General features: G+C 37.6%; 2 protein-coding genes across 2 annotated transcripts in view; both read right to left on the bottom strand.

The window, feature by feature from the left end:
* Window positions 1-13,254, bottom strand: part of LOC141441197 (vacuolar protein sorting-associated protein 11 homolog) — a 13,771-nt gene extending 517 nt beyond the window's left edge. The window contains exons 1-5 of the mRNA XM_074105872.1: window positions 13,184-13,254; window positions 9,814-10,248; window positions 8,886-9,161; window positions 7,639-7,858; window positions 25-199 (exon numbers count right to left, since the gene is read on the bottom strand). Coding sequence (XP_073961973.1) covers window positions 25-199; window positions 7,639-7,858; window positions 8,886-9,161; window positions 9,814-9,972 — 830 coding nt within the window. The 5' untranslated portion in view covers window positions 9,973-10,248; window positions 13,184-13,254. The remainder of the gene's footprint in view (window positions 1-24; window positions 200-7,638; window positions 7,859-8,885; window positions 9,162-9,813; window positions 10,249-13,183) is intronic.
* A 7-nt stretch (window positions 13,255-13,261) lies between these two features.
* On the bottom strand, window positions 13,262-17,025 carry LOC141441196 (vacuolar protein sorting-associated protein 11 homolog). Its single transcript, XM_074105871.1, has 7 exons — window positions 16,904-17,025; window positions 16,590-16,658; window positions 15,948-16,121; window positions 14,934-15,086; window positions 14,242-14,372; window positions 13,304-13,333; window positions 13,262-13,271 (listed from the first exon to the last, which is right to left on the bottom strand). Exons 1-7 carry the CDS (start codon window positions 16,916-16,918, stop codon window positions 13,262-13,264), a joined length of 582 nt encoding a protein of 193 aa, XP_073961972.1. The 5' UTR covers window positions 16,919-17,025.
* Between the last annotated feature and the right edge of the window lie 508 nt (window positions 17,026-17,533).

The following is a 17,533-nucleotide window of genomic DNA, read 5'->3' as shown; positions in this document are numbered from 1 at the left end:
CGCGTTATAACACGAGCTTCGAACAACTGCACGTCGGCCGCGGTCATATGTTCAAGGAACTCTATAAGTTGCTCAGAGTTGCTGAGGAACATGTGTATGTAATCGTCGGGATCTGCCCGGTCCGGTTCCCGGTAGCCGCCGGAAAGGGACGCCTCGTCGACCAGCGGTTTGCTCCGGGGCTTGTAGTCCGTGCATAATGCTGTGGAAAGACCATCATCATCATCATCATACCACCAAAACCAGAACGGAAGCTAAGGATCACGGCAACCAACAATGCTGTAATCGCAAATACACATTTAAATCCATACTCCATACTAAATTATAAATGCGAAAGTAACTCTGTCTGTCTGTCTGTCTGTCTGTCTGTCTGTTACGCTTCACGCGCAAAAACCGCTGAACCGATTTGGATGAAATTTGGTACAAAGATAGAATAGACCATGGGAAAGAACATAGGCTATCTTTTATCGCGAAAAAAAGGCTTTAAGGGGTTGAAATAGGGGGTGAAAGTTTATATGGTGGAAGTTCGTCGCTGTTGGAAATAAAACCATGAAACTTGGCATTTAGGCACTTAATAAGAAATAAGTCGGTATGTGTTTTAGCTTTTTTGAAAATTCGACCTGTGAGGGGATGAAAATAGGGGATGAAAGCTCATATGGAAGGTCGTCATTATCGAAGATAAATCGATGTTTCTTTATGAAACTTGGTATTTGGGCACGTGATAAGAGATAAATAATTGTTCGAGCGTTTTTTTAAATTCTTCTTCTTCTTAAAACCGGTTAAAATCGACTCGAACTCGCGCGTCAAGGGTTCCGTGCATAGGTATTTATGAATATCAAGTGTTAGCAGAGCCAAGCTCATAAGCAAAATGTACGCAATATGGGTCATTTTACAAGCTTATTAACATAGACAGTCTGACATGAAAAATTATGATTTTCAGATTTTTCTTACTTATTGCTATAAAGGGAATAAAATTTGCTATAAGAGCTTCCTTTATACAAAATTTCAAGTTTCTAGGACAGCCGAAAGTACCCTATAACTATGTTTACGGGATAAAGGGTCTTGACAGACAGACGGACGGACGGACAGCAAAGTCATCCTATAAGAGTTCCATTTTTTCCTTTTGAGGTACGGAACCCTAAAAAACATTTGTTCGGCTCTTTTCAAATTTCGTCATTTTCATACCTACTTGAAAATATGCGGATGAAAGTTCGTAAGGAATTCCAAACAAATTTACTATAAGTATAGAAATATGTGTAGCAATGCTTAGTAAGAATGCCGTCTTAATTATAATCCTACCCTCCTAACTTACAATACAGGACGTAAGATGTCAAGAGCTCACTATGAAGAATTAGTCCTTTTGGTGTTGGCAGGGTAGAAATACTTATGTTTTACCAAAAGAATGGAAGAACAAAAAAATAGTTTAGATATAAAGCAATGTATTAAAATAGGTTATTTTCAGTAAACCGTAGAAGTTTCTATGTGCTATTATTGGCAAATAGGTACCCTAAATAAATTAAATACTTTCCAAAGTTACTATTCCACGCGGACGAAGTCGCGGGCAAAAGCTAGTAACTTAATAAATATATATATTAAAAAAAATAACCTAAAAATCCCCTTCCATGTTGTAATAGGGAATATTCCGCGAAACTCTGCGCAGGGGGCGACATTAGCACAAACCGTCATGACAACGTCAGTTCTCTTTAAAGTTTGTGGCCGTGACGGATCATGAAAACTTTAATATTCATTAGTAACAAAATAACATGAATTTACATGGATGTAGTGACAGAGCTATTTTTTCTAAAATGTTATTGAAATAATATCATATTATGGCATCCTATGGACATTGTGTGTTAAGACATTAAAAAATCTGTTTACTGTTTGTGCTAGTGCTGCATTCTGACGGCAGAACATTGCAGTAATACTCCCTATTTGTTGTAGTAATTAGTTTTTAATTCATAATTTTTATTTGACTTCATTTTTATTTTAGAATTATGCGTGTACTCTGTACCGAATGTGTGTAAATTAAACTTTATTATTATATCCGGTAGATGCAAGTGGCGAGTTGTCGTTCATTGTGGCGTTCTAAGGGGAAGCCTTTGTTCAGCAGTGGACGTCTTCCGGCTGATGATGATGATGATGATGAATATACGTATATACTGCTGGGCACAAAACTCTTCTCAGATCTTCTTCTTGGCTTGGGCCATCGTACCCACCCGAGCCCAGTGCGGATTTGGAAACTTCATACACACCATTGATTTGCTTCGTAGGTCTGAGCAGGTTTCCTCACGATGTATTTCTTCGCCGTAAAGCTCGTGGTAAATTTGAAATGTAATTTCGATCATTAATTTTCAAAAACTCAGAGGTGCGAGTCCTGATTGAATCCCACATCAAGATTTGAAATTTTGAGGATTTTAAAAGGAAGATTATGCGTAAAAATCAATCCTACTTTATGCTTCTCTGTCTATCGCATAACTTGTATCCATTTAAAACTCTAATACACGCGTTTTCCCAAAAATACGATAAGATCAAGCTAGATCTATTGTTGGCTCCACAAATCCCCACCACAAAACACAGATAGTTCAGAAGTCAATTTTCTGTATGTACTTCGCTTTTCATACCTACGCTCGGCAGTCGCTCTATGGTTGTCAACTATATATGGCTTATGCACCAAAAAACTATCGTGGTAGTGGCACTCGTTGTTTGATTTATTGTTGAGAATAAAACGGGAAGAATGGAAATATAAATTAATAACTAAAATATTTTAATTTTAATGTCATTGTTATACCATAAATTTGTCACAGAAAATATCTTTCGACGATTTCGATACTGGCGAAATTCACGATTATTTAATTTAAACAACCGTCCACTGAACAGTTATAATAACTTTTTTTTGTTGCTCCATTATTGCACAAAAACGTGTTTCAAGCGGATGGCACTCGCGCTCGCACTGGTCCCAACCGGTCCGAGATAACGTGTCCGTGAGCAATGTCTATGTGTGCGTTGCTCGAGCGCACTTGTATGGAGATTGATTTCTGAACTATCTGTGTTTTGTGTCCCCGCAAACCAAATTGGATCGATAGCGACGTTTTAGAGATCCCGGAATAAATTAATATACGAGAATAGTTCATTTTTAGATAAATTAATTCTGACGTCAACGGGGAATTTACCGGGAGGTAATTCATTCAAAATACACCTTTACCTATTAATAATTCTAAACCCCTACGCATTGAAATTTCCACTCATTGAGCAAATCACATATGACTGGGAAGGACGTCACCTCTAAACTTAACTAATATTATATAGATGAAAACGGCGCTCTCCGTCTGGTTGTACTGTCGAGGACAAATATATCTTTACCTTGTCGCTGTCACTTCGTGTTTGAACTTTTGTATAAAATTGTCAGATGGCATACAGTGACAAGGTACTAAAGTGTATAGATATCTTTGACATCGACTGTACCTATTTGTTTTTAGAACTAAGGAGGTTTGAATATAAGCCAGTAGAAATAGTTGGAAAAACCTAATAAGGAAATCTTGGAAGCTAAATTTGACCCACTTCCAGCGGTTCAATTGACTTGAACTTTGACATACTTATGTAAATTTGGGGACAATACAATAATCTGCTAGTGACATCATGGTGGTCGTGACAGGATCGTCTCCGCAGTAGGGAACTCTTCAATGGTTAATAGTACAGACTTGAAACTTGGTACGGATATGCAGTTTAAATGATAATGCAAGTACAGTTTGATTAATTCGAGTTAACACTTGACAGATGGGCGTGCCTTCAGTCAATTTTCAACTTTGACGTCATACAAATAAAGCCATTTTTAGTATACCGCTACCCACGTTTACAGATTATGTAAAAACTATTTTATTTGTATGACGTCAAAGTTGAAAATTGACTGAAGGCACGCCCATCTGTCAAGTGTTAACTCCAAGTAATCGTACTGTACAGACAACAACAAGTACAGTTTAGCAAAAAAAGCTTGATTTAAAAATGTTTTTTTTAACAGAAACTTATTTTTACTTCATTGTATTTGTTACCCCACTAATATTATAAAAACGAAACTTTGTGTTTGTGTGTTTGTTAGTTCTTCACGCCAAACGGCTGGATGAATTTGGATAAAATTTGTATGTAGATAGTCAGACGTAGGATTAGACATGAAATTCGGCGCGGGTGTTTATGCATCGTTAATGAAGACCTCGTGGCTCGTTAATGAATTACCTCGTGGTAATTTCTTTTTCCCATTGGAATTCAGTAAAATCTCGAATTTCATTCAAGTACTAGATCTAATTGATTGCTCGTGCGAACCCGCGAGCAAAGGCTGGTAACTCATACATATATTCGCACATACAGAATATTTAATAATTCCTACGTATTCTACGTGAGCGAACCCAACCCAAAGACTATGAATATTCATGAGCCCACCCCTATAAAACATCAGAGCAATCGCTATTCAGCCTCATTACCAACACAACAATTCAAATCGGTACGATGCAGTCGTTTTTGCTACTAATCATTGTTAGCGCCATCTGTCATGGACAATCGGTAACAAAGGACGAGCCGCGGCACTATTGCGGGAGGCGATTGGCTGACACTATAGCCGCTGTATGCAGTTTGCAAAACCCCAAGAGATCCTCGATCGGCGTGTACAGTACTATACTGAAAGGTTACGAACACCCTTATTGGATGGCAACGAAACGGGCGTTGGGTTTAAAAGCGCGTGGTAAACGTTACGAAACTATTACGGAGGATTGCTGCGTCCACGCTTGTACCCTCGACACCATGCTTAGCTATTGCGATTCGTTTAAAGATTGAAGTGTATAGCGGTGGGATGACATGTACACAGATGCACTGGCGGAGCAGAGAAGCGCTGCGGCACAAATTCAGTGTGAACGGGTTCAAACAAGTTGGAATAATACAAAATGTTTCGTTTCCGCTCCGTAACCAATCTCGCTTCTGTGTGTCAATTATTGTAAGTAACCTTTTGTCAAGGGCGTCGTCAAGCGATGGTTGATGGGGCTATCGTTTTTTGTCTTACTAGATGGCGCCACTGTTGCGTGAGGTTTTTAAGTGTGGCTTTCAAAGTCTGTTATTACGGGCGTGAAAACAATGTTTAGATTAAATTATATTTAATACATCTTAAAACCGTAGGTACCATAAAAATATAGAGCAACGACAGTCTTGCGTAGTCCTGTTTTGTTCGGAAAAAAGGGAGGACAAAAGTTTTCGAAAGACAAAACTGTCTCAAAACATAGACATTCATTGCCCTTATCGCATAATTGCCATAATTAATTCAAGTAATGCAAAATATTCACAAAATTATTCTAATTATAAATTAACCCGCGTAGCTCACCCAAAAACTATGAATTTGACATTTCGGAGACCTCACGCAACACTAGCGCCTCTAGCGGCGAATTCATACGCGATAGCCCTCATTGTAAGTACATTTGGCATCAGATATTTCGGAGCGGCCAACGTGGTCAAAAATATCGATATATGAACTCTAATACCTTAATAATAGAGTGCATACCGATATTTTTGACCACCTTGACCGCTCTGAAATATCTGATGGCGACTGTACAGTGGAAAGCAGTCGGAATATGTGGGAGGTCAGCTGCCTCTCCCTGTCTTGGCGACGCCCTTTCTTTTTATTGTTTGTTACTGTGTAGCTGTTAATTTAAAAAAAAAAATGCTTTATACAGGGTGGATATTTTTAACGCCACTTGCAAAGAATGTGTAGTTAGGAAAATTAACTGAAAGGAAACATTTTATTATTTTTAATAAGAAACAAAACTGTATTCAAAGATATTTGAAAATACATTTGCCACACCCGGGGATGCAAACGATTAAAAAACAAAAAAAACAGTCATTACTTATGCCATAAATAATAATTTAAAAAATGGCATAAATCGATAGGGTTAATCATAAGAATCAAATCTCTCTAAGAAATATGGTAAATAAATTGAAAGGCAGATTATTCCATGTAAACTTTCTTTTTATCTAACTAAACGTAAAAAAAAATAGTTTAATTCAGTTTTGTATCATCTTAAAATAAAGGAACGTTTGCTTTGAATGAATTTTCCTATCACTTTCCGTGAGGCGGCGTCAAAATTTTCCCACCATGTATACTTAAGACTTGCCGCCCTCGTGACTTAATTTAATGAAAAGTAGTTTTACATTGTACTGTGTTAGATATAATTATAAATAATTCTATTTTATAGTGTAAACTTTAGTTAGAGCCTAGTGAACCGCTTTTGTAGAAACAACGACATTGGCCATTCTATTACAAAAACTATTATTACATGTCATTATGTTTAATACAGAACTGTTTTACTTTTATTTTTATAATCATACAAAAACAAGTTAAAAATGTTTTATAGAAAATATTCGACCCAATCCGTGGTTCTTTCGCAAAGTGAGCTCCAATGGAAAGCCGATCGTAACTGCGCTGTGTTCTCGCGGCTGCTCGGCGCGTCCGACGGCGGCGAAAAACTACCCTTATCTTCATTACAAAAAATTTATGTGTGGATATGCTAGTCACAAGTGTTAGTGTGAGTAGGCAACATTCCTAAATTACTTATTATAAGTCCGTCAGTTAAATCACCAAAAAATATGGACATATAGCTGGTTATAGTTCCGTGTGAGATCACATTTATGTACACTTTTTACTAAGAAGTGACGTCACGCCCCAACTCCTGAACTTTACCGGGCTTAAACATTGTCCTTTTTTGTTCAATTGACAAAAGAAAATACGCATCGAATAGTTTCTAATTATATATTATGACTAACTAAATACGCAGATGGAAAAAGTTAGTGCGAGAGAAAGTGATGCAAAAGGGCGGACTTCACCCTCATTACCAGAGTCCGGAACTTTTGCGGCATTTTTGATCTGTCATAGTGACTTCTCACTTATCGACTCTACCTAAATGATATCGATAATGAAATGATTTGTTATTGTAAAATAATAATCGTAATATATTCTATAAAGACACTAATGGAATACTTATTAGCACCACAACAGACTTTAAATATAAAATTAATTATTAATTACAAATTGTTAACTATTCATTGTTTTCATTGTATCATCCATATTTAAGTCTATACAACAATTTCGACTGCTCAAAAGTTAATTGGAAGAGATCACTCTTTAACGATAAAACCGTCTATTGTTGACCTCTACTGTTAATCTTTTTTAACATGTTGTGTATCGATATATCGATCTTGAATATCGGAGGTCGATAAGTGAGAAGTCTAGCAACTGGTAGCATGGTGTACGGTTGTGTCACTCTGAAGATGAGCTTTGGTTGAGTTCGAAACGCGTCAGTGTAGTTTGCTGGTGGTGATAGATGGGTTTGTGTGATTGTGTGTGTTCTTACAGTGTGGAGGCGGATGAACTGCATGAACACGCATATTTTGCATAAGCTTAGCTATCGTAAGGTCGCGGGTGAGCAAGGAAATTCTTTTAGTTCAAGTGAGAAGTCACTATGCCAGATCGAAAATGCCGCAAAAATTCCGGGCGCTGCTCATTACTGAAGAACGACACAAGGAGGAGGATTTTTTTTGTTACCCAGGAATGTGGGTACCCAATAAAGTATGTCTCACAGTACCTTGTATTCAAATACGTAAAACGCTTACCTATAAGAAATTTAGTGCTCTCCTTAGGCAGATGCTGTATCAGCTTTAGCCCATAGGTCTTCATATGAGCATCGGCGTCTTCAAACTCGAGGTCGGCCAAGTACTCCAGCGCTTCGGCGTATGCCTTCTTGTCTTCAATCATGAGCTTCAGATACCAGTCGTGCCGCTTATGGTTCGCCGCAAGGGACAAAGCGTCGTCTATACTCACTTGTCGGACCACCTGAACAAAGTCAAAGTCAAAGTCAAAATATCTTTATTCAATTTAGGCAGGCTTTATTCAACAGTTAAAATAAGTAATGATTAAATATCATGGGACAATTGACACCATTGACCTAGTCCCAACCTAACAAAGGTCTTACCATGGATACTAGGCAACGGATAATCTTAAATACATATTAAACATCCAAACAAACATTCGTATTTTTCATACAAATATCTACCACGGCCGGGGATCGAACCCGGGACCTCAAGCTTCATAGGGAGGTTCTTTAACCACTGGCACAGAATATAATTAAATAGTACTAACGTACAGAATGGCCACGCTCCGCCCCGCACCGGTTCGAGTTACCCACCCCTCAAGCGCAGATTGCAGGAAAACTGCAGGAAAGCAGTCGGGCGCGCAACGCGATGTATGTCCGCCGCACGGCACTAAGTTCAGGAGCAATAATTTTGCGAAATGGTAACGGTATCTTACCTAGTACTTCCTTTTATAAATAAATAATGATTTCTGAAATTATCGCGATTAATACATGAAATATACCTACCAACTAACTGCCAACCACGAAGACGCGTGATTTTGTCAAAATTAGACATTAATGACATTGTAATAAGAACCAAGGCACGCGTCATCGTCAATGAATCTACCTATAACTACATACCGAATAATTCGTTTAAGTTTGTAGTCGTATATCTATTGTAATTAAAATAATAATGCTAAAATACACATTTTAAGTAGGTTTAAATAAATAGGTAAGATTAACGATTACATTTATTTGCACATATCTAAGCCATACTTACATATTATAAGTACCTTTAGATGTCATTGGTCGTACTTATAGTACTAGGGTTTTGCGATAGTCAGCCTCAGCCGTGTGTATCTTACGCACACATTGACGCGTGTACAGACGTCGTCGTGCGTATGTAGATTCAAGAACGCGTATTTTGCACGGCGTGGCCGCCGTGTGCCACTGGGCTAATATGGTTTTCAACGTGAAACTAGATAAAGCGGCTTGTCGGGCGTACTATACCTTTATAGCAACATCAACATCAAACTCGATGACTTTATCCTTGGAGTTGATGAACTCTTTAAGCTTCCCCTGCTGGTCGTGCTGATCGATCTTCACATAGCAGGTCAGTAACAACGTCGTGTGGTCTTCGGTGGCGCCCCCCTTCTTGTGGAGTTCCTCTAGGTACAGAACTAGAGGCTCCAAATGGCGGGACTCCAGATATTTTCGGATGACATAGGAGGTCTCTAGCCAGCCTATCGTTTTCACGTATTGCTCTATGGCCCCTTTTAAATCACCCTGTGAAGAAGGTACATTAATTTATTAGTGCAGTACTATGTGCCAGCAATATCTGTATACAGCGTGTATTGTTGATATAGTCTCAAACAGTAACCAGACGCAGCTTTAAGTGCTGTGAACCGATATTAAAACAAAATGTTAATTTAGAATTAACTACCAGAGCGTAATTTTTTTTTTATTTTTTTTTTCGAGCAGCAATGTAATGCATACATTAATTTGATACGAGAGAAGCGTTCTGTCACGTCAACAAGTGTGTCGTTTTGAATAAAAACAAAACAATATCACGTAGTGATATATTTCGTGCTAATTTATATTTTATAAGGAAAATAATAATTTATTTACTAAAACATAATAAAGTGTGATTATTAAATAGGGCCTTCACTAACTGCCCTTAAAGTTTGTAGTTGTGTCAAAAATACATGCTGTACATATATCTATCATAATCACAAGTAACAGTATCTGGTTTTTTTCAATAATAATAAACTAAGATAGTTATTTTTTTTTTTCTAAAATTAAAAAAGAAAGGAGCGAGTTTTTCACTCTATTTCTCTAATTATTATTTCTATGGTCTACTTAGAGCTAGGTTTGTATTTTTTGCTCATTAAGTACGATACGGAAGTGACTCGTGATCTCGCTTGTAATTGTCTATTACCTTGCTATACAAATGATCTCCATACTGCTTATAAATCTCCGTCAACCCTTCGGCGTCGTAATGCTGCATGCTCGCTATCCTGATGGCCACATCATACAAATTCTTCTTAAACAGCAACCAGAGCTTCGAATGGAGATCTTTCTCGTCCAAATAAATCATTTCCTTCTTTTTAGTTAGGATATAAAACGAGCCCCATTCTGTTAGCACTGCGTCTATTTCTTCGAAGGTTTTCGAGAACACTATGAATTTGTTTTGTATGTCTAATATAGTTATGTGGTGAGATTTGGGTGCAGGCGTGGTGCTGGTTGAAGCGCTATTTTTCGGAGTCTCGTTGGTTGTGATGACGAGGTAGCTTCGGAACCAGTCGAGACGGACTTTTTCGCCTTCTATCGCGTAGCAGGGGCCGCGGCCTTCGGTCGTGTAGCAGAATATCGCCTAAAAATATGAGATATATTAAGCAAAGTCAAAGTCATAGTCAAAATATATTTATTCAATTTAGGCTAAAACCTCTGTTGAGAAGAATCCGGCAAGAAACTCAATGAGGTATATTTTTTTAAACAGATTTACAATATTATTAAATGATACTTATAAATCACAAGTATTTAACACAACTTTATTTTTAACACAGTAGGTTCGCTATTTGAAGGGATCGCTAATGCGGAAAAGCTGTACTTCAAGTCGATTTACTATCATTGAGTACAAATCGACACCTCCTACGTATACTGGTACAAGTGACAAATTTCTGATTTTTAGTTTTTTGCAATTTGTGATTAATATTTCCTTATTTACCTACACAAAAAATTTCCACGGATATTCCTATTAGTTTTGGAAATAAAGTGACGTATATGAATGCATCTAACACCGTTTTGCTAATCGGTACAACGTATACTGAGGCAACCGACATGCACCACTGTACGCGGCACCGATATTGTCGCGGGGCCGGGGAAGTCCAGTGTAACTGGCAGGTTCCTCAGTGTACGCGCTAGCCGTCGCTGCGTGCGGACCGTTTAAACTGTTCTACGAATACATAATTTGATAGTATATATAAAAAAAACATGTTTTGGTCTGACAATTGCGGAGGGCAAGACCACAATTGCCGTATTTCTCATAGATAGTCATGGAAAACTAAATCCAATGTGAAACCTTTTCGTGATCTATTTCGCTATGATTTCTTTGGCAAATGTATGGGATGTCAACATAACATTGGTAGTACAACGGTTCCACCCCAGTACCAGTACGTGATTCAGTTTCCTCGGCTATACCTACATGTACGCGTGCTATAAATATAACATTGCAGTATTACATTGCATTCTGGTAGTTGAGCATCCCAAAAAAAGAAGGCGAAGGCATGCATGCTTTAATTAAAATGAGAACAGTAAATTTCAATATACCTACAGGTTGATAAAAAAAAATCCTGTACTATACTGTAACCCATATTAGGGCTACTGATTACTAATACGATATAAGTGGGAAAACATCGAAATTAGAAAGTCTTCTTGCGACTCACTTCTGCAAAACTTTTTTTTCGAATCACAGTATTTTTCTACTTGGATTATATTAGTAATTAGTAGCCCTAATGTGGTTTAAAGTATAGTACAGGTTTTTAATAACCCCCTATACACATTTTTTTATACACACCTAAGAAATGGTACCTGGCTATGTATATGGCGAAAACGGGTAAACCGTATGAAGTTATAGAAGTTTCCCAAGACTCAGAAACAGACACAAAATTAAATCTATTGTCAAGAAGACATTAATATATAAGGCGTATTATTAAAATTAATGATTATATCATGGATAGGGAAATTTGGAAATAATTCCGATCCGCATTGGCGAGTGCTTACTCCAAATAGCGAATTGAGAACTGTTTTAAATATGTAGTTGTGCTAATACTTGTGATGTATAGATATCACTAAAATATGATTGTAAATCTGTTTACAAAATATACCTAGGTTTTGCACTCTTCTCAACAGAGGTTTTTCGAACCGGTGGTAGATTTTTTTGACATTCATAAGTGCTTGTTACAATCTAAATTGAATAAAGATATTTTGACTCAATATTTCATGTCAAAGCTTGGCTTAAGCAAAGTGCTAATCAGACTCGCGCACGAAGGGTTCCATACCATCTATACAACTTCATTAGGATTAGCAAAAAAATGGCAAAAAAATACATTTGTTGTATGGGGGCCCCTTAAATATTTATTCTGTTCTATTTTTGTTATATATATATATATATATATATATATATATTATATCGACTACAGTTATACATATCTGTGAAAATTTCAACTGTCTAACTATCATGGTTCATGAGATACAGCCTGGTGACAGACGGACGGACAGCAAAGTAGTATAGAAGTAGGGTTTCCGTTTATACCCTTTGGGTACGGAACCCTGAAGAGGCACAAAAAGCTAAACCGTTATGTACAAATGGGTGCGATGCGAATATGTATCACATGAGGAACCTTTCACATAAATACGAGTACACATTTGAACAGGAATACGAATCCATTGAATGTGCTTCCATTAATTTAAAGCACTTAATACAATTACTTTTCTTAATAAATCATTTATATTTCAAGTGAGGTTTTTTATAAAGGAATATTTCTGTATTTTGTATAGCACGTTTAAAACATTACTAGCGGTATTTGGTACAAGTGGCATGCTAATGTTAGCGAATATTGATGCAAGTGATATGATGAATAGATGAAGGTAAAAAGAGCATCTGTTTTATTGTTCATTGCAAGCCATATAAGTATTTCATCTAAAAATTCATATACAATATAAAAATATCGTTAGATCAGTAATCTACGCATTACGCCGTATACTGGAGCAAGTGGTAATTAGCTCAGTATACCGCACAACTACAAGATGTAAAATACGCGTATAGTAGTGTATCTGCAATTTTCTCAAAAACTATAAGAAATTTCAAAATTCCATGAATACAGGTAGAAAGCAAATATTTTCTTTGGAACCAATGCAAAATTTTGAAAAGTTATATCATCAAATGAGAAAGTTACAAGTTTTGGAACCTTTAAAGCTCTCCTGTAAATTTATGATTATGCACTTGTACCAGTATACGTAGGAGGTGTCGAAATGGAAAATGACAATTCGAAAGACATTAACAAGGAAAACTGCCCATCCTGAAATCGCATAAATTTTGTCCCATGATAAAATTGACGAATTCGATAAAGCCATTACAAATAAAGATAATTTGTATTTACCACCTGAAATATCATCCTGTATGCAAAATGACGTAATTTTGACGTCATCCGCACTCAAAGTTCGAGCCCTGTACCTATGGATATCGGAAGTGGATAAGTGAGAAGTCACTATGACAGGTCCACTGTCTGGTGGCGGGAGGTACTCACGTCGTCAGTGGCGACGGTGAGGGCGGTGTCTCGCGGCCAGCACGCTGCAGCCGGCGGCGGCGCCCTGCCGGTCCAGCGTCACGCCGCGCTCCGAGCTCAGCCAGTACACCAGACGCATGCGCGGACACCACAAACAGTTTATCTGCGCCGCTAAAACAATGCACACCATAACTCAAACCTATTGCTCACCGTCTGAGGGCGCAGCAGGGCCACCGCCAAATCGACCGCCAATGTCGTTCGAAACTCGAAACAAAACATGTTTACTTTTTCTTTCTCATTTAAATTTTCAGGAAAACCAGGAAAACAGCTGAGTCCCGAGCAACAATACTGGTTGTATTTATACAAATGTAAAATTCAATCTTATGTAATAACATAAAGATTTTGACATGGAAAAAAAGTTTTCTTACTTTAGCTATACTAGATAGATATCTGTTCTCGAAACATTTCGGTGGATTTTTACGGTAGCACTATTAATATCTCTATAAAAGTTTGACTTTTATTTTACGAAATTTGGAATTATTTTTAATCTAAGGGAATTTATTACATACATACACCAATTTTCATGTGTTTATCTCAAAGAGATCTTGAGATATTACTGGATCAAACGTATTTCCAAATAGTCCGTGTAATATCTGCTGCGTCGCCAATTTTTTTCTCTCGGCTTGACACTAGCTAGATTTGGAAACTATCCCGATAAACTAAAAGTTTTGAGAACTGCTAGTTTGTACTAGCTTGAATGAAAGTGAGCCCCGAAGAGCTAAAAGTTTGAGAACTGCTGGTTTAGTGTAGAGTCGAACAAACTGATTCATGTACAGTCGAGGGCATATTTATACAGCCATGGTGTATAATATACGCCCCAACCTTATGGTTAGTGGCATAAAGGTGTATAGATATTTTTGACATCTTGGTAACATACATATATTTATGCCCTTGACTGTACCTTTTATCAACCAATTTCACTATGATTTCCTTGACAAAAGCATGGTATGTCAACATGACATATAGTAGCACAAAGGTTCCACGCTGGTACATGACTCAGTTTGTTCGACTATACTAACTTGAAAGCGAGTCCAGTGATGGGGCTGGTCCCGGAATCCAGCAGGGTCTTCATCTTGCCGGAGCGTTGTCGCGCGATGTCGCCGCGGTACAGCGACACTGAGCCGTCTTGGAAACCCACCGCGAGGAGATTCTGTAGACCAATACAATTTATAGTCGTAGTCAGTTTATCAGTGGTCGTAGTTATAGAAGGGGCGTTGGTTTGCGGAAGGCCATTGTAACAGAATATTACTATTAGCGTTGAACCGCGGCTTCGTCCGTGTAAACCGGTAAGTCTACATTTTTTATGAAACTAAAGACAATACCGATGCTGTCTTCTCCATCCGTTGTGCTAATAAACATGGGATGAGATGGGATGGTAAATGACGTTCAACAGACCGGTCAAAACGCTCGAATATTCACTCAGATAGGTAGTAGCCGGCTGTTTTCTGTAACTCGATGATTTAGTGCGCCTATTTTGCGTGATTCACCTGGACTTAGTGCGCCTATTTTGCGTGATTCGCCTGGACTTGGGCGCCTATTTTGCGTGATTCGCCTGGACTTAGGGCGCCTATTTTTGCATGATTCACTTGGCTTAGTGCGCCTATTTTGAGTGATTTACCTGGGCTTAGTGCGCCTATTTTTCGTGATTCACCTGGGCTTAGTGCGCCTATTTTGGGTGATTCACCCAGATACGCTATGGCTATGGGTTTACCTTGTTTTCATGGACAGCGAGGGCCGTGGCGGGCGTGGGCCGCATATGCGAGGGCACGGCGCGCGACATGCGCACACATATCGGGTTCCCGTGCCGGTCCTTGCGGCCCCAGTCCCACACCTTTATTAACGGGTTTGTGCCTGCCTCATCATCCTGAGAAATGAACATGTAAATAAGAGTTCCTGTTTTTATAATAAAATGTTGGGCGCGGGCAAAATATCCCTGGTTTGGGGTTGCTGAGATAACATAATTAATTATTTGTTTATATTAGCAGACAGAACATTTGCTCAACAAAATCTAAGAATACCCAAATTACTAATGAGTTTTGAAATCAGATGGCCAATACAATATTTTAGACTATCGTGGTCATCGGTCTCGTGATCATGGCACATGCAACTGTGCCGAAATATCGAGCTGCTCTAAAATTAAGGTACGCAGAACGGAACAAAACCCGAATTTAATTCATAAAATCAGATGACCAATATAGTTGTATTTGATACCATCATGGTATTTGATAAAGCCCCTTCGTAGATGACAAAGGAGGATGCTTAGTGATAATTAGTAGGTGTTACTTAGTAAGTAAAAGAAAGTGTGGAACTTTAGAAAAAAAACAAATGTGGCAGTAGGCACAACTAAGGTTGGGAACCTAAAGGCCTTTGTACAGTCAAAGTAGACAAAGTAGAGTAGTTTGTAGTCTTTAGGATCCTTTTTTTACTCTGTCCCATTGACACATTGACAATCTTGCATGGCATTTAGTATGTGGCTGTAAACCAAAAAGGACGAAAGTTGTTATCAATACAAACGCGATATGCACGCGAGTGGTATGGCTGCTCCATGGAAAGAAAAATGTGCTGTCAACGCGTGTTGAAGGGGCGTTCAAAAAACCGTGTGGAAAGGCCATAAGGATTATAATATGCTTGATGTTTTATTCATCAACACTAACTTCAGTTAACTTAGTTTAGTTAACTCAGTTCAGATCACCACCATCATACAGATCACAGATAAAATACTCACACCAATAGTAACAAGAAGCGGGTCATGTGGGAGTTGCTGAGCTAGTGATATTGATAGCTCATAGGCCTTGAATGGAGTGATCTCCCATGAGCGGGAGACCAGGTGCGCCCAGCCCGTATTGTCGCAAAGCACCACATGGGAGTTGCCGCTTGTTGTGGCTGTTATGGTAGTATCCTGAGAACATATTTAAATTCAATACAGTAGTGGATTTGTTTAATAATTGAATGATCCAGTTGCTTTTTATTTTATTTTAAGGAGTATTAGATATGGGTCTGTCTCAGAAAGAAAATAATTTATTTATAACAGCAGTGACACATTACACAGGTTAGAAAAACACATAAGTAATTGCCGTTATAAAAAGGACCTGCCTCAGCATATTGCTGGTTGAAAACCAGCACTGGTCTTCCACCGGGCCACAGAAAAGTGAAATTATAGAAAGTCACACAAAGATAATTACTTACTAGAAATGTTCCTACACATTTTTACATCTTGCGATCGTCATTATAAATATTTTAATTAAGTATATTTGTTATTTAAATCAAACTGTTTTTAATATAAAAAAAACACATAATGTTGACTAATTTGGCTATAATATAAGAGCATTTAAAGATTTGCTAAATCAAATTATTCTTTGTTACTCACTTGTAAACATTCTGCTACCTTCCCACCGTCAACGTTCTTATGTATATCAAAAAATGTAAAACGACGCCACTGAAAACGCACAAAAACATTATAATGAATACCTAGTTAGTTAGTCACAATCGGCCAGTTTGATACCGTATCCGATTCCATTATTTAACTGCGTGAATACTGATTATTTTACATTCTTATTAATTAGAGCCAGCAGGCGTAATTATTACTCAGAATGGTCATGATCTTTCCAACAAAAACTTGGCTTTACGAACTACAAAACTGTACAAATCACAAGCCATTCCTTCCGAAGTTATTACTTGTACCTCTAAGAACGCCATAGTGGTTGTGTATTACCAAATTCTGGACATTATTTGGTAAATATAAATATTAAAGATAATAAAAGGATTTTTTGTTAAATTCCTGGGGCTACCCTTGTCCCTTATCAACAAACTGTCAAATTAGATCTGTCAAACGAAATGTCAAAACTATGAAACGTCATATTCCGAACTGTTCAAGCTATATTTAAATCTCCAAAAATTATGTACATAACATATAGTTATTTTCCCGAAGGCACAAGAAGTCTATTTTTACCGGTGCAAGTTACACAACATGTCTGAATTAATAGTAGATTGTAAAACGAGAGCATAATACCTATCTTTATCCGTTGTCCATTATCCATAGTACAAGCTTTGCTTAATTGCTTAGTTTGGACCTATGATAATTTATTTATTTATTTATTAATGCTCGTGTTTTTTGTTTTACACTGCTTTTCACTTCGAATGAGAGAAAATTAAAATAGCAACAGTGGTTGTTTACTTACTATACTATATAATTATAAATGTTTAGTATCATTTATTTTGTTGTCGCCTAGATCCAACTACTACTAAGTACCTACTAGACAAATAAGACTAATAAGGTAGGTAACTTACTCTGTAGGTACTCTTACTCATATA

The sequence above is a fragment of the Choristoneura fumiferana genome, chromosome 23, assembly GCF_025370935.1.
Source record: "Choristoneura fumiferana chromosome 23, NRCan_CFum_1, whole genome shotgun sequence".
Taxonomy (NCBI): domain Eukaryota; kingdom Metazoa; phylum Arthropoda; class Insecta; order Lepidoptera; family Tortricidae; genus Choristoneura; species Choristoneura fumiferana.
Note: the sequence above shows the minus strand (reverse complement) of the source record. Positions and strands in the feature narration are given on the sequence as shown.